The sequence below is a fragment of the Panthera pardus genome, unplaced genomic scaffold (assembly GCF_024362965.1).
Source record: "Panthera pardus isolate Hobbes unplaced genomic scaffold, ASM2436296v1 HiC_scaffold_12, whole genome shotgun sequence".
In the NCBI taxonomy this organism is placed as follows: domain Eukaryota; kingdom Metazoa; phylum Chordata; class Mammalia; order Carnivora; family Felidae; genus Panthera; species Panthera pardus.
Genome location: NW_026526677.1, coordinates 97,167,359 through 97,188,690, shown reverse-complemented (window position 1 = coordinate 97,188,690; position 21,332 = coordinate 97,167,359). Strand labels below are relative to the sequence as shown.

At 52.9% G+C, this 21,332-nt stretch overlaps 1 protein-coding gene across 3 annotated transcripts in view; it reads left to right on the top strand.

Moving 5' to 3' along the window:
- GRIK4 (glutamate ionotropic receptor kainate type subunit 4) overlaps window positions 1-21,332 on the top strand; it is a 425,772-nt gene that overhangs the window by 113,286 nt on the left and 291,154 nt on the right. For all 3 annotated transcript variants that reach the window (XM_053900360.1, XM_053900361.1, XM_053900359.1), the window contains exons 2-3: window positions 10,242-10,347; window positions 15,887-16,018. In XM_053900360.1, coding sequence (XP_053756335.1) covers window positions 15,937-16,018 — 82 coding nt within the window. In that variant the 5' untranslated portion in view covers window positions 10,242-10,347; window positions 15,887-15,936. The remainder of the gene's footprint in view (window positions 1-10,241; window positions 10,348-15,886; window positions 16,019-21,332) is intronic.

The following is a 21,332-nucleotide window of genomic DNA, read 5'->3' as shown; positions in this document are numbered from 1 at the left end:
TTTTCTCTGAGCCTCAGTTTCCTCTTCCAGAAACAGTATAGTCATCACCAGTCTGCCTTCTGCCTAGACTCCAAGTCAAAGGACGTAGATAATAGTACTTCCGACGTAGATGGCCAGTTTCCAGGGGCAGGGGACCGTGTTTATGTGTGTATGCACAAACGTGTGTGCCTGTGTGTATAAACGTGTGTAAGATTGTGTGTGTGTGTGTATACTTCTGCAGGACCCAGGCGGGTTTCTCTTTTATGATTCGTAAATGCTTCAAGGGCGGGGACCCTGCCATTTTATATAAGACCTTACACGTCTCACACACACTAGGCGCTCAGTAAATCCTTATTGAATGAATGAACTTGTGCTAATGGAAATGCTCTTTGCTGGATTAAACGTGTGGGCAAAATCAGTAGAGCTGTTTGCTCCCAGGTAGTAGGAATGTGGTGCCGTTGCGAATTAGATTTGGAATATATTTACTGGGCGCTTAACTATGTGCCAGGCACTGTACTGAGCACTTTATATGCATTTCTCGTTTAAAACTGCCAACGGCCCTGTGGGGTAGGTGCTGTTACGTTGCTGTTTTATAGATGAGACATCCGAGGCCGAGAGGTCAGTGTCTTGACCACAGCTAGTAAATGGGGGAAGCAGGGATTGGAACCCAGCCTTCCGGAGCTTGCACCTGCCTGAAATGTTACTGCCCCTTTTCATCGTCTGATCTCTCAGGAGGAGGAGGAGGAGGAGGAGGAGGAGGAGGAAGGCTGCCCTTGCAGCCAACCCCGGGAGGAAAGTCCCTTCAGTAAAGGCATTTCTCAGGTCATTGGCAAATGACCCTTTGCAGTAAAAGGGGAAACGAGGAAGGGGTCACCTTGCCAGCAGGAGACCATGAACCATGAAAATGGTCAAAGACAAGGCTTGCATTGTGCTGTGTGCCTGAATTTGTCCTTTTCCTTTCGGCTTCAAAGCATGTTAAGAACTTGGTGGAAATATGAGAGCCTTGGGCCTCATGTTTCCCTGTTAGATGCCTAAAACCTGGCTACACGTATATGTAGATGCACATGTGGTATGCAATGCACGTCTGTATGAAGGGTGCGTGTGTGTGTGCGTGTGTGTGTGTATCTACAGCCTTCAAGATGGGCATAATGGTCTGTCTCTACAAAGCCTCCTGAGCTGTGCTTGGGTAGCGCTGGAGCTCTCTGCCTTATAGCAGCACTGCTTTGGGCCTTCGCTGAGTGACTGCACAGCCTAGTCTGTGCCCAGTGACCGATGTCTCTGCCTATCTCTCCTTGAAAGCACGTCTGTGTCATATTAGCTTTTCCCCCCCTTGCCCCTAATGCCTAATAAATGCATATTGGGTGTATGGATGAGCAGATGAACGGTCTTCGTGCTACCGTGGCCTCCACCAGCTTTGGTGAGCCCGTCGTCTACCCCTGGTCACTCGTGTGGGGGCTGGTATCACGGAGGGTGCCCTCCTGTGGGGTGGAGCCCTTGGCCATGCTGGACATCCTTGGCATCCAAGCTCATGTAGGAGTATCAGGCTGCGTGGAGCTGGATGTTCTTCCCTTGCTCTCGGATCTGTGGAGGTGCTGGCCTGGACAGCCAGCTGTGGTCTGCTGGGAGACCTTTCTTCTGCAGTTCTGGAGCGTTCCCCATCTGGCGCCTGCTGGCTTCGCGTCCCCTTGCCCGCTGGCTTCTCCTTGGGTCTGTATGGAGAAGGAAAGTGTTGGGAAGTCGTTCCTCCCCATGTTTAATGTGTTCCCTGCCTGCTGTGTCCCCCTGTGCTCAAGTTCTGGACAATTACCCTCCTGCCGGGTTCTGTTGCTGAGCACAGCAGGTGGGCCTTGTTTGTAATTCACTTGCACCATTAACGCTGGGTTAGCGCCAGAAGGGCGACTGATCCACTCTGTGCCCCCCAGCCCCAGATGCCACTTGATAGCAGGATGTTAGATTGGCTTGGGGGTCGAGGCATTTCAGAGCTCAACCTGAGGTGCTTTCTCCAGGTGAGAACTACGAGAAGTTTGATGTATTGGCAGTCACAGAGCGCTCCCAGTCCTCCACACTAATGGGAAGTCTGTACCCAAATGCCAGTCCCCTCAAATCACGGTGATTTGGCTCGGGACGATAACAGCAATAGTCACAATAACATAGTAACAGCTCTCAGGAAGCTCGGTACCAACACTACTAAGATCACAGCGAATCTTTGAAAGCCGCCTTAGGAACGTCTCCCATCTTCTCCGTTTTGTGGGCAGGGAAGATGAGGTTTGGGGGAGGCTACCCACTTTCCCAGGGTCGTTGCTAGTAAGAAGCAGAGCCCCGGCTCGGAGAATGGTCTGAAGTGGACACAGAGTTTGTGCTCCTAACCCCTGCCTTGTCCTGCCTTCCTCTGGGAGGAATTATGTAGAGTTTTGCGGATGGAGATGGGGGGCAGGGGGGAGATCTCCCAGCTTGCCATCCTAATTGTTTTTTTTCCCCAGCATTGTTACTAAGATGAGTCACTGAGTGGAGGGTGGTGGTGGGGGCGGTGACGGATAGGATTAAAACATCCTCTATAGGTTCACTTTTATTAATTAATCATACATTCATTGAGCTCTAACTAGGTGGAAAACCTTGTCTTAGGTGTTTTGGAGGAAACAATGGTAAATCATTCATCTGTTCGATCAATCTGAGAGACGGGGAGTCAAGCGTGTATTCTAGAACAAAAGACAGAGAATAAAACGTTGGGGGTGGGGACGGAGGAGGTAAGGAGAAACCAACCAGAGAGATCAGTTTAGAAGGAGATCTTCCCGACTTTCTGATCACGTGTTATGAAAACGTTTTGGGGCCCCCCTGTGACACAGGGCATGTCGCACTGTCTGCTATTTTATGGGACACTGAGGGGCAGAGAGACTTCGGGACCCGGGACACCACGGTCCTGCAGGGAACGGCGGCAAAGCCAGGTTTGAACACAGGCCTCCTGACCCCAGGTCCTCCTGACCCCGGTCGCTCTCATTTGGGCCCTATCCAGTCTCTGCCAAATGTTTGATGATCCCATGTCCTGCTGATGCCACAACTCTGGAGCTGCCTCGAGCGAGCTCTGCTTTCCTTGGAGATCCGTGAAGTCTGCGTCCCTACCCAAAACTCGGTGGCCCAGAAGCTTTGATTTCCAGTTTGTGGGAAAATCTAGTACCCTAATGTTCAGGCAGTGCGGGGTCAGTTCCCTTCAGGGACGACTCGCCCCCCATTCACAGCCCCTCACACGTGGCTAAGTGCCCACTCACCGACCTCCCTGCTGTCCAGGACATCTGGCACACCTTGGGCACGTTGATTTCCGTAAAGCGCAACTCCAGTATTGGCCCTCCCTTGCCCAGAAACTTTCGGCGGTTCATTATTGCCTGGAGGATAAAGTCCAAGCTCCTTAACCTTGGCGTTCGAGGCCTTCTAGAATCTGACCCCAACACTTACCTTTCTCTGGATAGCGTGCTTCTGCCAAGTGGGTTAGTCACTGTCCTTTGGACACTGTCCTTTGCTTTTCCTGGCACGTGCTGGAAGGTCTCCTTTCCTAAGCAGCGTGTGCCTCAAGGCTCAGCGTGTGCCCACACTGTCCAAGAATCGTGCTCACCTGTCCAGGCCCAGGGATGCTTTCTGCCTCTGTCTTCCCAGCGCTTCTTTCCCGTTTGGCGGCGAAGGCTGCCCTGCCTTGTGGAAGCCGCTTCGTTACTGCCCTGCATCCTGCATTCATCAGTGTGCTGCTTATGACCTCATACTTCTCAGTGAGCTCCTTGAGGACAGACCGCACATCTGAGAGGTCCGATGGTCCGTGACTGCCCAGCACATCACTGAGTGTGCAGCGTTTAGCCCCGCCCAGGGGGCAGCCTCATTGGCTGCCTTTCTCTCCCCTTCTGGCAGCTGGAGCTGGGCTCCCCTGGTTATGTGCCCGTTTTACCACGGTCCCTGGGTGGGGGGTATTGAGTGTGGGGACAGCTCCCCTGCTTAGCTAAGGAAGTCATATTTCCCTGAGGCCGCCCTGAGACTGTGTATGCCCCCGGACTTCCAACCCACAGACTTGCGTCGTGTGCCTGGAGATTCCGTGACTTCTTCTAGGTCATGGCACAGGGAAGGTGATGGGACATCAGCAGGCTGAATGAGAGCTGTGCTCTCTTCTGTGGCGTGGGACAAAGGCAGAAGCCCAGGGCAGCCGCTGGAGAGGATGCCCTCTGCATTCCTGACCCCCACAGAGACTAGCTGAACACAGCGGCACCCCCAATCAGGGTCTCCTTCAGGGGGAAGGCCCTCCTTTTGCCCAGGGCTTGGGATCCAGCCAAGAACTAGAGCTCGTGCGTGTATGGGGTGCTCAGAGGTGAGCGCTGAGGCTGAAGGTAGACTGGGATGGTGGGCGGTAGCTGGCAGAAGTGGGGGGAGCAGAGGGGAGGTGAGTGTTTGGCTTGGAGTGTGACTGGGACGGGAGTGTGTCCTTGGACCAGGCCCCAGGGCCAGCTCAGAACAGCCACACCTGCTCTTCTGGCAGCTGGTGACAAGTGGCCCAGAGAGGCCGTGAGGGACCTGGGCAGGCCCAGCAGTCAGTCACTGAGCACTTGAACCTGAGGTGTTCTTAGCCTCACTGTACAGAGGAGGGGACCCAGGCTCAGGGACGTAAGCAACGTGCCCACCTGAGAGCCAGTCATTGAGAAAGTTGGGATTCTTTATTGTTTTTTAAATTATTCACTAGATTTCTTAATTGAAAAAGCAATCCAATCTCTTAACACGCACACAGTAGAGAACACTTCAGAATGAAAAGCAAGTCTCCCCTCCTACCCTGACTGCAGTTCTAGAACCCTCTCCAGGGGGCAACTGGCCAGCAGCCAGTGACTGTTCTCTGCCTCTCACGGAGCCTGGTGCCAGGAGAAGGCCATCAATGCTAACGGAGCTGGAGGGCAAGGAAGGGGTAGATGGACCCTGCACGGGCTCTTAGGTGATTCCCAGAGATCGTGCTCAGCTTGCGCGACACCCACACAATAAGCCCAATTGCTTTGCCTCTTGAAGGGGACACCCCTTACTTTCTGGTGCACCTTTATTTTACAATATCTAGCTTCCTTATCCTCCTCACCCTGACTCCTCCCGTACCCCTGGGAGTACAAGGGGGAATGTCCCAGGCTTCCCCGAGGAATGAATACACCTAGGGATAGCTGCTTTGTCCCCTCTTCTGGCTAGGACTTAGGAAAAGACGACAGGACCTTACTTTCTGCCGATGGTGTCAGAGACACCGAAAAGACTGGTATGCACATGACTGTGGACAGGACAGACGCAGTGAGGTCTCTACTTGGACGTGGTGGGGCCAGGCCAAGGGACAGCTCTGTGTCTGGGACCCAGCAGCTCTCAGGTCCGGGCTTGCTTCTTTGTCACTAACATCAGAGCACTTTCCTCTGGCTTTAACCTCGGTGGAGCTGGGACAGTGTCTGCATACCATCACCTGTGAATCTATAATAACCCAGCTCTGGCTTCGGATGGTTAAATTCTGATGCACCTCCCCTCCCTGCGTCAGGCGGCTCCCACCCAGCCTAGCCTTCTCTTCTCCCAGGCTGCACGGCCTGCCCTTTCCAGATCTCAGATCTCAGATCTCCGATCTCCGATCTCCGTATGCAAGGTTGCAGTGCCGACAAGCCTCTCCAGGATAGCCCCTCTCCTCCCAGACACCCAGACAGCAGGAGAGGGAGAGCTGTGTTTATCTGCAGGTAATTAAAATGCTGTCCTGAAAAAGCAGCTTCTCTCTGCAACTGCCTTGTCCCCTGCTCACTCTCTATTCCTCTGTGGACACTCTTGCAAGGTCTCTCTGCTCTAAATGTGTTACCAACGGCTCCGGCTCTGGGCAATTTTATTTCAAAGCCTCGGCTCACGTGGTCTCTGCTAGGAGCTCGTCTCCCCCAGGGCCCAGCCTAGTGGCCTCAGATAAATGCCAGGGACATTTTTCACCATCCAGAGCCAGTCTTGCCCTTCGTATCCGACCCCTGGATCCTCTTCCTGGCTCACTAAGGCAGGTGATTAATTCCCCGTCTTCTCCCCGGTAGCCATGTCCTTTGCACCGGGAAAGAGATCCATATGCTGTGGCCTCCTCACCTTGCCTGTGAAGGAAGCTAGGTCCCGTACGAGGTTCTTGGAGGCAGCCGGCATTAGATGCAGAGCCATATCCGGGACCTGGGGGCGCCTGATGAGGGAGACTGGACGTAAACACAACAGATACACGGAGATGTTTCTGTTTTCTAGCCTTACGAATCCCCTGCCATTTCCTTTTTTTTTTTTAAATTTTTTTTTTTTTGACGTTTATTTATTTTTGAGACAGAGAGAGACAGAGCATGAATGGAGGAGGGGCAGAGAGAGAGAGGGAGACACAGAATCTGAAACAGGCTCCAGGCTCTGAGCTGTCAGCACAGAGCCCGATGCGGGGCTTGAACTCACGGACCGCAAGATCACGACCTGAGCCGAAGTCGGTTGCTTAACTGACTGAGCCACCCAGGCACCCCGCCCCTGCCATTTCCTAAATGCACTGCGCTGGCCTCCACCAGCAGTCCGGGTCTCCTCCGTGTCGTTCCTCTGTCTGGGATCTCCTTCTCCCTGCTCCCTCTGTCCCCATTGAGAGACCTGGCCAACTCAGGTCGAACATCCTGTCCTCAGGGAAGCCTTCCCTTCCTGCCACATGAGGTCCCCCTGTCACACACTCTGTAGCGTCCTGCACTTTTCCTTCATTGTCTGTACTTGTGGCACCTGTGCCCTGGCTGTGGGATTAATATCCCTCCCCTGACTGTAAGCCCCAGGGCCTGGACAATGCCTGCTGGTAGACACTCAGTGGAAATATTCTGTTGAATGAATAAAGTATAAATCCTGTGGCAGTATTAAGCGTATTTATACACCTTGGCCAGGCTACCGGAAAGGAACGATATGCACACCATTTTGCTTAGAAAGCATTTCACTCACCTGCAAAGTAGCGCTCTGCTCATTCACTCATTTGGTCCTCTTGGCAACGCTATAAGGGGGGTGGTAGGAGTAGAATTTCCCCACTTTACAGAAGAGAGGTTAAGAGATGGGGCCAAAGTCAGCTCTCCACTGCCAATCCCTGATCTTTTTCCTCTGCTAGGCTGAGTCTGAGCGAGGAAGGAAGACTAACTTCTTCAGGGAAAGCTTGTGGTATGGCGTTGGCTTGGAGTAGCATTTGGCAGGTTCTTACCGCCCCCCCCCGCCCCTACCCTGCAGTGGCAAGAGGCTTGGGAGACCATCTTGTTGGGAGAGGATGCAGGTGTGGTCCGGGGTACCTGTGTACAGGACCGGAGGGAGCCCGGAATGCGGGTGGAGAGAGGAAAGAAGGGAGGTTCACGTTGACTAGTTCAATAGCTTTTCGAGGGAGGTCCGATTGCCCTTGGTTTACGTTTGTGGAAATGAAGCTCTCAGAGGTTGAGTAACCAGCTTAAGGACACATAGTGGCGTCCGGGAATGGAAGCCAGGGACGTCTGTTCTGGTCCCTGGTAAGAGGCAGTTGTTTAGAAGTGGATTGAGGGCATCAGTCTGATACCTACACAGGAGGCGGCTTGGAGGGGAAAGGAGACTGGCTGTTCACCATGTCTTGCTCATTTGTGTCCAAGAATTGGGGACAGCCGTCCCTTGTCACGTGTCCTGAGTACTAGCAGATACCTGGGGTTGCTGTCCTCCCTAAATGTCCTCCCCTGATATCAGGCCTGGGCTGGGCCAGCCACGGCTCTGTATTTTATCTTGCTGAGTCAGGCCAGGTCCAACTCTCAGGGCGACACAAGCCACCTTTGGCTAACCTGGCACAGTCTCATCACAAAGTCCTGGGAGCATCTCCTGATGGTAAATGGTAAAAACTGAGGACACCTGGACCGATCGTGTTGCCAAGGGACACACTCAGACTCATTTTTCCGTTGCTTGTGTCTCCTGATTTGAAAAATGTGCAGATGGGCCCTAGATCTCCTTGGATTCGACTCCCCTTCTCCAACATCATGATAATCATTATCATCACTTGCAGTATTTCCTCAAGTATCAGCTGTGTGCCAGGTTTGGGATAGGAGAGAAGGCACGTGTAGAGGATAGCAGGACTAGGTCCTGGAGCTGGTGGCCTGGGGCTCCCGTTGGCCAGGCGAGTTACCTTAGTAGATCTCACTCAGCCTCCCCCCTTTGGTTTCCATGTCTGCAGGTGGAGAGAACGAGAGTATCTGCCTCACAGGGCTCTTCTGAGGAGCAGTGGATCTGAAATAGTACTTTGCACAGAGGAAGTAAATAGTCAGCACATATTACCGCGGAGTGTAATTCCTAGAACTGCGGAATGGCACAACTTAAAAGAACTTAGAGATCGTTGACTCCAGTTCCCTCATTTTACAGAATGAGAAACTGAGGCCCGGAGAGCTATCTCCCAGAGCCAGTGAGCACCCAGGTCCCTGCCTCCTGGGACAGACCTATGTCCTGGTGTCATGCTACTTGCCAGGGACACAGAATACTTATGCATGCTGCCCAACTGTATCAGGTCTTGAAGGTTGATTCTCCCTTAAGGAGGCCATGGGGCCTGGGGGTGGGGGGGGCTCCACTCCCCTGTCCTGGCCACCCTGCCATCCTGCCTCCCTCCACACTCTGTCCACGCTGTTGGCTGCTGCTGGGAGTTTCTCCCAGCTGGCGGGGGGGGGGGGGGGGGTGGTCAGAACAGCAGAGAAACCCACATCCATTTGTCTTGAGGAGCCTGGAGCATCATGAGGAGTAATCAAGATCTTGTTGCCCACACATGAGAGGAAACCTGTAATTAATCTGGCTGCCCCTCTGATTTCCTCTGTCCTCCCTGCCACCAAACACCATCTGGTAGCTGTCAGCCTCCTCTCGGACCCACCCTGGAAAATCACGATTAATAGCGTAACCGGCCCGTGAGGACGAGAGAGAGACCAGCAGAGGGACTGCTGACAAATCGGGAGACGAGAGGCCATTTAGCACAACTGGGCCAGGGGGGTCCAGACGGCGTGCTCGCTGCCTGAACACAGTGAGCCATGGGCAGGCTGTGCGGTCTGTGAGTACGAACTGACACTCTTGGGGATCTACAGGCACACCTACTAAGCTCCTCGGTATAGGCAACATGGCAGGTGTGTCAGAAGGATACCCAAAAGGGATGTTCCCTTGCATCCCGTCACAGTCTGGTGATGGAGAGAGAGGGCATCAGTAAGCGTAGAGTTAAAGAGCCGCTCGCCCGTTTGTTCACCCATTTCATGAGGTGTATTTGCAGCCATTGCGCCAGGCGCTGTCCAGGTGCTGGAGGCGTCGCAGTGAATAAGAGGGAGAAGGTGTCGCAGTGAATAAGAGGGAGAAGGTGTCGCAGTGAATAAGAGGGAGAAGTCGTCGCAGTGAATAAGAGTGTGCATTCAAAATACAAGCATGGGGGCTCCTGGGTAGCTCAGTCGATTAAGCAACCAACTCTTGACGTCGGCTCAGGTCATGATCTTGCGGCTCCTGAGTTCAAGCCCTGCGTCGGGCTCCTTGAAGACAGTGTGGTGCCTGCTTGGGATTCTCTCTCTCCCTCTCTCTCTCTGCCCCTCTCCCCCCTGCTCGCCCCTCAAATAAACTTAACAATTAAAAAATATATATAAGCATAGGGGGCGCCTGGGTGGCTCGTCGGTTAAGCAGCCGACATCGGCTCAGGTCAGATCTCACACTCCGTGAGTTCGAGCCCTGCATTGGGCTCTGTGCTGACAGCTCAGAGCCTGGAGCCTGTTTCAGATTCTGTGTCTCCTTCTCTCTGACCCTCCCCCATTCACGCTCTGTCTCTCTCTGTCTCAAAAATAAACACTTAAAAAAATATATATATAAGCATGGAAGGGGGGCAGTCAGAGATGTCTGAGACATCAAGGAATCCTCTGCCTTGAGGAAGCCAACCCGTCCTGAGATTCTAAAAAAATGGAAATTAGGTTCTCCTTTCAGAAGAAGTGGTGACGTCTGCTTTTTGGTGTTTGGATGAGGAAACATCTTGGGCGGGTAAATGGTAGAGCAGAGCTGGGGCTGTACGTAGCACGTCTTCCCAGCACTCGTGGGGCAGTGTGCCTGCCATCAGGTACTACCTGCCACGGTGGACGGTGGGAGCTGGAGGTTCACAGGGGAGCCTGTGCCGTGGAGAAATTGGGTCTAGATTGGGAGTTCCTTGTGGGCAAGGGCTCCAAATGTAAGTCACAAGGGAACACTCCATGCTGACAGAGCCTTTTCCACATGCATTAGCTGACCGGATTCTTTCATTATTTCCACAGGTATTTTTTGAGTGCCTACTATGTGCCAGCCTGTGCGAGGCATTGGAGACACAGGTGGAAAATTCCAACGCGTTCCCTGCTCTCCTGGTGCTCATCACCCTGTGAGGTAGGCATTGCTGCTCCCATGTAAACCGATGAGGAGGTGGGCTTTGAAGGGGGAGTCAACTACTTGGGAGTGTTCCCTCAGTGAGGTTCAGAGCCAAAACCAGCCTGGCTTCCATCCAGGTGTGGCCCGATGGGCAGACTACCCGTGTCTAGAACCGTGCCCTCAGTGACACAGGAAAGGGCTTTGTTTGGATTCTCTGCCTTCTAGGTTCCCAAAAGTACCTTAGTGAGGCCCGGCTCTATTCAGGTGAGGACTGTCAGAGACTCTGGGAGATCCGAATCCATACTTAGATACCTGCTTCGAACTTAAATTTTGCCCAAAAAGAGCAGTGAATGCTTGTTTCCCTCCCCATGCTGTGATTACTCTTTGCCCGGATCTATACCGTGATGTCTGCATAGGTTGTTGGTTTTAACCGCAGCAAATGTACAAAATGGACGAGTCAGACCGGGAATTTGGTTCATGTTGGTGTAAACTCAGCAAATGCCTTTTTACAAAATGCCTCCTTTGTTATTATTTTTTTAAGTAAACTGTCGCCAACGTGAGGCTCGCACTCATGACCCCAAGACCAAGAGTTAGATGCTCTACTGACTGAGCCAGCCAGCCGCCCGCTCCAGCAAATGCCTTTTTGATGTCATCTGTCCATTTATTCATTTGACCAATGTTAGTTGAACACCTGCTATGTGCCAGGTAGCATGCTAGGTGCTTGTCACAGTCCCTGCCATCACTGCTGCTGGTTCTGTGGGAAGATAGCATCCTCGTAGCAGGTTGTGTGCCCTGATGAGGAATGTTCCAGGCCTGGTGGCAGCATATGGGGACGGGATCACAGAAAAACGGAGAGGGGAGAGAATGCAGTTTAGCCTATAGAAACCCAGGCCACCACGGGTTGAGGCCATATCCGGTGTGGAAGCTGGCCCAGAGGTGACATGTTTGAGAAGTCGGGGCTCAGGGTCTGCTAGAGTGTCAGGTGCAGTGGGGGGGGGGGGTCGGTAGGGACAGGTGAGCGGGAGCCAGGTCACGAAGGGCTTGCCTGTTGGAGTGAGGAGTTTGCCCTGGATCCCTGAGGCAGCGGAGAGCTCGGGGAGACTGGGCCTGGAGGTGTCATGATCGTGTTTGGGTTTTAGTAAGAATCCCCACCCCCAGCCGAATGGGGAGCCACCCAGGGAGGGAAAGACCCGAGGGAAGGAGGCCAGGAAGGCTGCTATTGCCAAGGTCTGGGTCCCTGCCGTAGAATACCCGGATGGGGGGAGCGTGGGAGTCCGTGGTGATGCAGAGAAGGTCACGGAGGCAGAGTTGTCGGCAAGTAGTGACTGCTCAGGATGGGGTGTGGGGAAGGAGCAATCTGGGGCGTCTCTCAGCTTTCTGGCTTGGGTGATGAGTGGGGTGTGGTGCCGCCTACAAAGAAGGAAGATATAGGAGAAGCAGGTGGCGCGCGTGGTGGAGAGGATACCTTTCGCCTGGGACGGGGAGCGTTTCAAGTGCTGTGCAACACCAGTGAGATTTCAGGAGGCAGCTGTATTGTGCATTCGGCAGAGTGCTGGGCATGGGATGGTGATTTGGAAGCCACGCCACGCAGGTGGTAAGGAGCCACAGGAGGAGGAGACATTCCCCAGGGAGGGACAGTGTTAGTGGGAAGCGGGCCTTGGTGCAGTATCCCCGGGATCATGTCTTTTTTATCCCTAAATTATTTAAATGTTTTTGGGGCGCGTGGGTGGCTCAGTCGGTTGAGCGTCCGACTTCAGCTCAGGTCATGATCTCGCGGTTCGAGAGTCTGAACCCTGCACTGGGCTCTGTGCTAACAAACGGCTCAGAGCCTGGAGCCTGCTTCGGATTCTGTGTCTCCCTCTCTTTCTCTCTCTCCCCCTCCCCTGCTCATGCCCTCTTTCTCTCTCTCTCAAATGTTAAATAAAAAACTACTAAAATATTTTTAGTTGAGGGGCTACTGGGTGGCTCAGTCAGTTGAGCGTCCGATTTTGGCTCGGGTCATGATCTCGCAGTCCATGAGTTTGAGCCCTGCATCGGGCTCTGTGCTGACAGTGCAGAGCCTGGAGTCTGCTTTGGATTCTGTGTCTCCTTCTGTCTCTGCCTCTCCCCTGCTTGCAGTCTTTCTCTCTCTCTCTCTCTCTCTCAAAAATCAATAAACATTTAAAAATGTTTTAAAAATATTTTTAGTTGTTAACGGCTGCCCTCTTTGGTTCTAAGACCAGATTCATCTAAACATTAAAATGAAAACAAGACCTGAAATTTCGTTGTGCTTTTTGGCAAAGAATCTGAAAGCTTCATCTTCTTGTGCTCGTATGTAAGTGGTTAGGCTAGACAAGAAAAGCCAGTGGAGTCAGAGACCTGGCCAGCCCTGGCTTTGCCCCATAGCCGCCATGTGACCTTGAACTGGGCACTTCACCTTTCTGGGGCTCAGCTTCCTCACCTGTAATAGAGTTTGTCCTGTGTGTTAAATAAGAAAGAGACTGTGGAAAGAAGTTTGCAAACCACTGAGCGTTACAGTCATGTAACACGATGGCTCTCTTTATTCCTGTAAGGTTTGAGAGGAGATTGTTTTCTTTGTGCCCTGGGTTATACAGTCGAGGCTGAAGAGCAGCCTGGGACCTCAGACATTGTGGTCCTCACACGTGGTCTCCAGAATTAGCTAGGCTTTCGCCGCGAACGACAGAAGTCAGGCCCGCACGAACTGGGTGTAGTTGTGTCATCACATAGAATTTACACAGGCTAATCTGACACCTATTTAGCAGTCTGAATAATAATTACCATGCGGCGTGCTGATCGGGCATAAATGGGAGGCATTTGACATAAATGATTATGGTTAGTATTGGTTTTATATAGCCTAACCAGCTTTTTACAGTTCTTTCCTCTTTGACCGTTTATTTACCCATTCAACAAATATTTACGGCAGCTGTAATATATGCTGGGCCCTGTTCCGGGCCCTGAGGACAGAGGAACAAGATTTCTGCCCCGTCCCCCACCTCCTTTGTCGGAGCTTGCATTGCACTGGGGAGACAATCACCGAACGATCGACTTCATCCATAATGAGTAAGAATGTCAAGCTTTTCTTGAGACGGTATTCGCCATAATCTGTCATTGCACCAATACCCATGAATTAAAGGACAAAGGTTCTGGGCCGGATTGGCCAACAAGCAGAGCTGTCTTTGCCTCTGAACTTTACCTTTATTTCCCTCTGACTCCCAATAGCAGGGGTGATTGCTCGAGGCCTTCCATCGGACAAGTACAAACTGTGCATCTGTTGTGGCCTCTGGGGATATAACAGCACGCTGGCAGCTGTCCTTGCCCTTAGGAAGCCCACACTGATCCCATGTGTGTGCACATAAAGGCAGCAGCAATGGGGAGACGTTCTGTCAAAGCCTCTCTAGGCCGCTGCGGGGGTACATAGAGAGGGTCGGGATTCTGGCCAGGGGCAGGGGTGCAGGAGAGGAGAATCAGGCAGAGCGAACAAGGTATGCACAGGAAACTGCCAAGTGCTGGGTGTGGCTGGAACATTGAGTGTGTGTGGGGCGGAGGGGGATGTCGGTAAACAGACTTACCCGAGGTCTGTAACATACACACACAGAAAAGCGAACGTAATCGTAAGTATAGAGCTCCGTTTTCGCAAACTGAACACCCTTGTGTAACCACCGCCTAGAGTAAGAAACGGGACATGGCCAGCACCCCCAAAAGACCCCACCTGTTCCCATCCAGTCACCGCCCACCCTCAAGGGTAACCACTTCCTGGACCTCTAACAGTTGTACTTTAAAAAAAAAAAACGTTTATTTTTGAGAGAGAGAGACAGTGCAAGCAGGGGAGGGGCAGAGAGAGGGAGACACAGAATCCGAAGCAGGATCCAGGTTCCGGGCTGTCAGCACAGAGCCCGACGCCGGGCTTGAACTCATGAACCGTGAGCTCATGACCTGAACCAGAGTCGGATGCTTAACCAACCGAGCCACCCGGGCGCCCCTGTTTTCCTACTTCTTATAAAAAGAATCCTATTGTACGTACTGTGCTGTGCCTGGCTTCTTTTGCTCAAATCACGTTCATGAGATTCGTCCGGACGGTTACGTGGGGTTGTTGATTGTTGATTTTTCACGTCCACGTTACATTCCATCATGCGAATGTACTCTGTATTTCTCCATTCTGCTGCTGGCCATCTGGGTAGTTTCCAGTTTGGAGGAATCCAGAGAGCGCTGCCACGAACATTCTAATCCATCTCTGGCGAGCATATCCATGCATTTTTGTTGAAAAGACACTCCTTGTGGGGCGGCTGGGGCATTAGGGTAAGTGCAAAACTCCGGATTTCAAGAGCATAAAGACCGGTTTTTCTAGAGTCGTATCCACGGGCTCCACATCCCTGCCAGCATTCCGTGTACTGTCCTTTTTTTAGGTCCTTCCACTGGGTGCATAGTGTTAACTTACTGTGGTTTGAGATTGCGTTTCCTGATGCCCAGTGAAGCTGAGCGCCTTTTCAAATGTTAAGAGACATTTGGATGTAGTTATTAGTGGGATACCTGCTCTAGTCTTTTGCCCATCTATCTATTGGGTTGTCTGTCCAGGGGGTGGAGGAAGAATCATTTCAATACTACTTTCCTAACCCAGGGTGACCCGGGATTGGCATAGCCACGTGTTTCCTGGCCCCACCTTCACCCCACTGATGGGGTGCAGCTGGCAGGCTATCGACTCGGTTCTCAGGGTGTCCGAGAGGTCTCAGGGAGGTCCCCCCCCCGCCCCAGTCCCCTCTCTAGCTCTGGTTCTGACGTCAGAGGCCCACCTGCCTCTGGAGGTAGAGGGGTTGGCGCAAGAAGGATGGGGAGGGGTTGGTTTTCAGCAGGTAGCAAGAGCAGGTGTGGAAACCAGCCGATGACCTGGTGTGCGTGCTTCTGTCCTCAGCATTTGCTGAGAACAGACCTCTCCCGCGTGTGCCAGGGAGGGACTGTTGTTGTATAGCCTGGCCGCTTGTCCGGCGTTATCTCGATGTGCAGGACAGCTCTACCACGTGGCTGTTGTCCTGCTGGTCTTACCCGTGAGGACACGGAGTTGGGTGGCCGAGAGAAGTCCTCAGGAAGGCCACCTAACTAGCATGTGGAGGAGCAGGACTCGAACGCAGCGCCGTCCCCACTCCACTCCCCAGCGAGCGGTGTGTGTAGTGTGTCCCAGGGCCGTGGCACCGCCTTGCTACCCCTCCCTCCTCTGCTCGCTCATGGCTCCTGTGTAAGAGCGGATGAAGGTTTTCATCCCCCGTTAGAGATTTAAGAACAGTGGAGCCCCACGCATCATTTAGTCACCTTTACACCCGTGTGCCCCCGATCTGATCAGCGGGATGGAGTTAGAACCTGAGGCTTCTGTGGGCCTGGGGACAGGGAGGAAGGACAGAGGCCCGGAGCTGGCCTGGAGCTCTCCCACCGGCGGTTCTGGTGGGGCTTGCGGGCCCTCTCCCCGGGGGCCCTCTGGGCACTACCTCTAGTCACTGGGCTGGGTGGGTGGCTACCTAGCAGGGGCACGGGACTCACCTGCTCCCCACCCCTCCCCACTCTCTCGCAGAGTTATGTCATGCCCAGACCAGCAGAGGGCTCCATGAGGATTCATAGAAGATGCCCCGCGTCTCGGCGCCTTTGGTGCTGCTTCCCGCGTGGCTCGTGATGGTCGCCTGCAGTCCACACTCCTTGAGGATCGGTAAGTGCTGCTCATACGGCCCCCTGGGGACAGCCCAGCCCTGGGGGATGCCTCCTCCTGTTAATCCCAGGTGTCCACCGGGGACATCTGGCCCCACACTGTGCCCTCCTGAGTTTAGCCTGGCTAGGAGTGGTGGCAGGGGGCGGCCGACAGGCGCACAGCTCCGGTCTGGTCAATGTGCCCAGCCCCCTTGTGAGACTAAGGGTGCCAAGTCCCCAGTTGCAGTGTGTGAAAGGCTCGGCCTGGCGCACGAAGGGGCAGCTGTTAGGGGAAGGAGGAGGTTGGGAGGAGCTGTGGGGATTCCAGATCCAGGGCTGGAGATCAGGGAAGAGATCTCCCCTCCCCTCCCCTCCCCGGAGAGTGTGCCTCAGATCAAGTCAGGGAGTGCTCTTAGTGACCCTGGCCAACTCCTTGGCGGGGCCCTTGACTTGGTATCTGGCTTGATTCTGGAGAGGGAAGGCAAGGCCCCTTCAGTGACACATGTTCTCTCCCCGGCCTTGCTGCTGCTGGGATGCCCACTCAAGGCGTGGGCAGGCAATGCTGCCACCTGCCCTGTCGGCGACCTCGTCCCTAGAGCGAGGACTGGGAGTGCCTGGGAAATCAAGTGCCTCTTCTTCCCTAGGACCGAGCAAGGCGCGTTAACTGCAGGCTGAGGCGCTGCGGATCTGGGTCCCGGGGACGCAGCGTCAGCCTTAGGGACAAGGAGTTGGTTCGGTCCGGCATACGCTGTGTGGTCGTCTGATGGCCCAGGACTGACGTGGAGTGTCAGGGATTGGGGAATTGTGTGTGTGGATGGGGAAGGGGGTCAGTGGGGACAGAAGGGGGCACAGCAGTGAGAAGCCCAGGCAGGTGGGTCGTTGGTCCTAGGAAAGCTGGTTTAACAGCGGGACCCCTGGAGCAAGGCTGGGCAACAGCCCTGGAAGGTCTCAGACCTAGGCGAGTTATACAGACGGGTACCGATGCCCCTCTTCCCACGCTGAGCTGCGGAGGGGGGGAAATGGGGTAGTGTCAACAAGGCAGGATCCTAGATCCTAAACCTGAACCTGAAAGCTTTAGAGGCTGATACGGAAGGAAGCTATCATGACGCCGAGTCCCAGGGAATTGGCTTTTAAGCTGCAGGATTTCTCCGGCTGCAATCAGGACTGGTCCACAGTCCCAGAGGTTGGCGTGCTGATGGTGGTTGGGGTGCCCAGGGTGGGCAGAGGTGAGCCAGAAGCCGAGACCTGGCGAGACCATGCACCACGGGCCAGAGGCCGGACTGCATCTCAGCGAGCTGTCCCGTGTGAACTTGTGGGCTCATTTCGCCATGCATATGCAGCAGCAGCTGATTGGAATCAGAAATGCAGACAGGTGACTTAGTTCTTCCCCTCACCCTGCCCTCGACGCGCCACTCTGCATGCTTAGAGAAAAGGAATTAAAAAAACAAAACCTTCCCTCCCTCTTCCCCATTCGTTTCTACCGAAACTTCAAAACCTAATTTAATTCTGCTTAGCAGCAATGCAAAACGGTTCATCTCCTTAAGATGCTTAATTTATAAGATGCCTACAGTTATTCAGCATTTGCTGCGAGGTTTTCTCCCCCTCCAAATGAGTGGATAAAGCGGTAACCCATCAATTTCCATTTGTCGCTAATGGGAAGCGGAAAGGGATTGAGCCAGAAACGGCAGCGCCTCACGGCCTTGGCTCTCCTGACACTTGTTCTCTGGGAGGGAAGCAGAAAGAGGAGCTGACAGAGCCCTCTCTTGGCTGCTACGCTGACAACGGAGGGCTTCAAAGGGACCGTTCGTGCTCCCATACCCACCCCTGGAGCATCGCTTGTCCAGCTCTGTCAAGACTCTGTTGGCCCTCTGTGTTTTGGTTCACGCCAGGCCACTTGCAGCCGGTTTCCAGCCAGGCTGGAAGGTCAAACCGGGCCCGATCCCCTGCAGAGGCCAGGAAGCGGAGTTAAGCCAACAAAGAGAAAGAAAAGAAAAGGGAAACCAGAGCCACAGTTCCGGGACCCGTTTTGCCGTCTCCTTGGTTATCCTGGGGGCCGGGAGCTTTTCTAAAAGTCTCCTGAACCTAATGGATGGAAAGGTGCTAATTACTGTGGGCTCCGGAGGGGATCTGGAGTGGGGCAGGGATGGGAAGAGAAGTAGGTCAAGAAAACAAGTAGCTGTGCTTGTCAGCGGGCAGCCCTGTGCACAGTGGGCTGGGCCAGCACGGGTGGTGGGGGGTGCAGGAGTCTCCCCCGACCTGCAGAGGGTGCTGTTCATCCCCTTTCCCGCAGGGTCACGTCTCCCTGCGTTTGGTGATCTGGGCTCCTTCCAAACCCCTCCGCCTCAGGATAGATAGCTCGGAGGGTGAGGCTGTGTGAACGGGTGAGGAATCTCAGAGATGAATTGCCCGTCCTGTTCCATCCTCAGCCCTGCTTGTCCGCCGGTGACAATATGGATGTTTGTAAAGAGGCGGCCAGACCCATTACCGTGCCTGGGGACGGCTGCTTTTCATTCAAGTGAGGCACGGGGCGGGAGATACAGCCAAATTGTCTATTACAGTGCCTGGTGTTTACCCCCCGAATGAGGTTTTGGGTAAGAGAAAGGGATTTTATTTATGACTGTGAGGCTGCCTGCATAAATTCCCCAAACTCTCACACATAGGTCAGCCCCCTTCAGTCATCTGTCTTCTGAAAATGTCTTTTGATTTTGCTTCTGTCCCTCTGGGTTCTCTGAGTGATGACTGTGGGAGCCACAAGTTAGTAAGTGCTCAGAGAAGACCCCACCCCATCTCTACAGCCCGTCATTCCTTCGAAGGTTCATCATCCTGTCTTAGAGCCATGAAGGATTCTGAGGATCCCATTGTCTAAGCTGCTCATTTTATCCATGAGGAAGACGGCCTAAAGGGGACATCGCGAGTAGGTGGCCGGGCTGATGGCAGCCGGCACTAGAACCCAGTCCCCTCGACTCCTCTTACAACTGCTTTCTTTGCCGCCCACTGGCGGGGTCCCCTGGCCACCGGGGAAGCAGATTCACTGTCAGCAGTGTTGTCTCTGGTGGTTTTCTCCCGTCCTGTTCCTGACATGAGCAAAGGTCACCCTTGCCCAGAACACATTGAGTACTCAATGTGCTTAAGTGTTGTGTACTTGGCTTTCCAAGTATTCCAATACTCCAAGTATTGAGTATTAGCTTTCCAGACTGTCTCCTGTTACTCCTTCCTCGGCCCCTCTTTCAGCCACACTGATTTGCTGTTCCCCAACTATACCAGGAAGGTTGACTCTGGGCTTTCCCCACCGGCCTCGCGTGCCTGGGACCGGCTCTTCCCATTCCGTCTTCTCTGCCTGGAAAACGACCACCACTACTCTTCTTTCTCCTCCCTCTCTCCTCCTCTCCCATCACTGCTCTCCCTGGCTTAAGTAGCTCTTCCTCTGCAGAGTCCTTTCTCGCGATTACCCCGTCCCTCCTGGGGAGAAATCATCTCTTACCTGCCATTTTCCCATTCCCTGGTACTTAACGCCTGTTCCAGCACCTACTGGGTTATGTAGCTATTTTGGCCTTTTCCCACCAGACTCTGAACTCCAAGGGCGATCGACCTTGGACACACTTCGTGTATGCAAGTGTATCACTCAGACTCAATGAATGGGATGTGCGGATGAGTCCCTGGCCCCCTGCTTCCCCAAGAACATGCTTGGTATTGTCGTTTTAAAGTACTGTCTTCTGGTCTTACGTATATACGATTAAAGGCATAGACCTACTGGAGGATGGGGAAGAGAAAGGAGAGAGAGGAGAAGGAGAAAATGTCCAATCTGTCATTGACAATGGAGAAGGGGAGTGGGCTAAGGATCCTGATTGGGTTCCAAAGCAGATTTTGGCTGTAATGATAAGTACGGTGATATAGTTCTCCATTTATTAATTCGCTGGACTGCTGTTTGTTGAGTGCTCTGTGCCAAGCACTGAGGATATGGCAGCAGGATAACAATCACCAGAGTACCTCCCGCTCGGACAGGCTTTACTCTCTGCCGGGCACCGTGCTAGTATTCACAGATCTAGGGCAATCTTCATGTCAGAATTAACGACCCGATGTTACAGATGAAGACACAAAGGCTCGGAGAGTTTAAAGGACTCGTCCAAGGTCACATAGATACTGAAATTTGAACCTGTCCCCAAAGCTGTCTCTTTCTACTCTCCTTCACTGTGGCTGGGACACCTCCGGGGATGGTAGGGATATCCCATTATCCGAACGGTCATACTAACTCTATCGTGTTCTACCTGGTAAAGGATTTGACAGATGGAGCCATTGCTGATGGAGTTCTAGCTTCTGGTCGACTCTTTTACCCGCAAATAAGTTCCTCTGGGCACAGAGAAAGCCCATCTCGCAGATGGGGAAACTGAGGGCTGGGGATTTGAGAGCCTTGCTCGCCGTGGCACAGAAGTCCGAAGGAGTGTGGGTGGCATCAGACCCACCAGCAGGTTTTGGAGCAATTGGACCTCTTTCTTGTTTAAAGTTTCCCTGGGTGGTAAAGTAGCAAGAGTCTGGATTTATTTGACACTCTGCCTTACTAGGACACCCAGGCGCTTTACAACTACCATTTTTTACTTGGTTGGTTTCCCCCAATGAGCTCCAAGTCCTGGAGAGAGAACGTTAAACATAGAACATTCAAATGTTATAAAGATGGAGATAATAAGAGAACTGGGGGAGGTAAGAGGGAAGGATAAAAAACAGTTTGTTTGTTTTTTTTTTATCCTGTTCTGCCGTGTATTAAATATATCTGACACACGGAGATCCAAATCTGCCAGCTGAATTCTGTGTCTTGCAAAAGATTCACTAGGGGGTGTTTTTGAGGAGGGGGCTCTCTTAATGTTGCCACGTGATGTGATTTATGGAATTTTGATGGGCACGTAACTTTTCATCGCTCTTCCAAATTGAGTCACCCATATAGGCAATCAATTGGTCTTTCACATTAGTGACAAATAGAAATTGATGACTTTCTCCTTCATCTGTCTCCTAGAAGGATTTCTGAGACACCGCTCTCTCCCCTGCCCAGCACCCTAGGGGATCTGTGTCTGCCTTATTACGTCCGTATTCCTGGGTCTAGCACCGTGCCTGCCCCATAGTCATACTTTCTAAATGTTTGCTGGATGCATGAACTGATGGCAAGTTTTGAAACTTGAGCTGACCTGTCAGATTTCTCCCTCCCCAGATATTGGTCAGTGCTCAAAAAAAGCAAGCAGCTTTATTTAACAATAAGTATATAACATGTAATTGGAAGAGTAAATATCTTACCAAAAAGTCTGTGTGTGTGTGTGTGCACGTGTGTGTGTGTCTACAGCATGTATGCT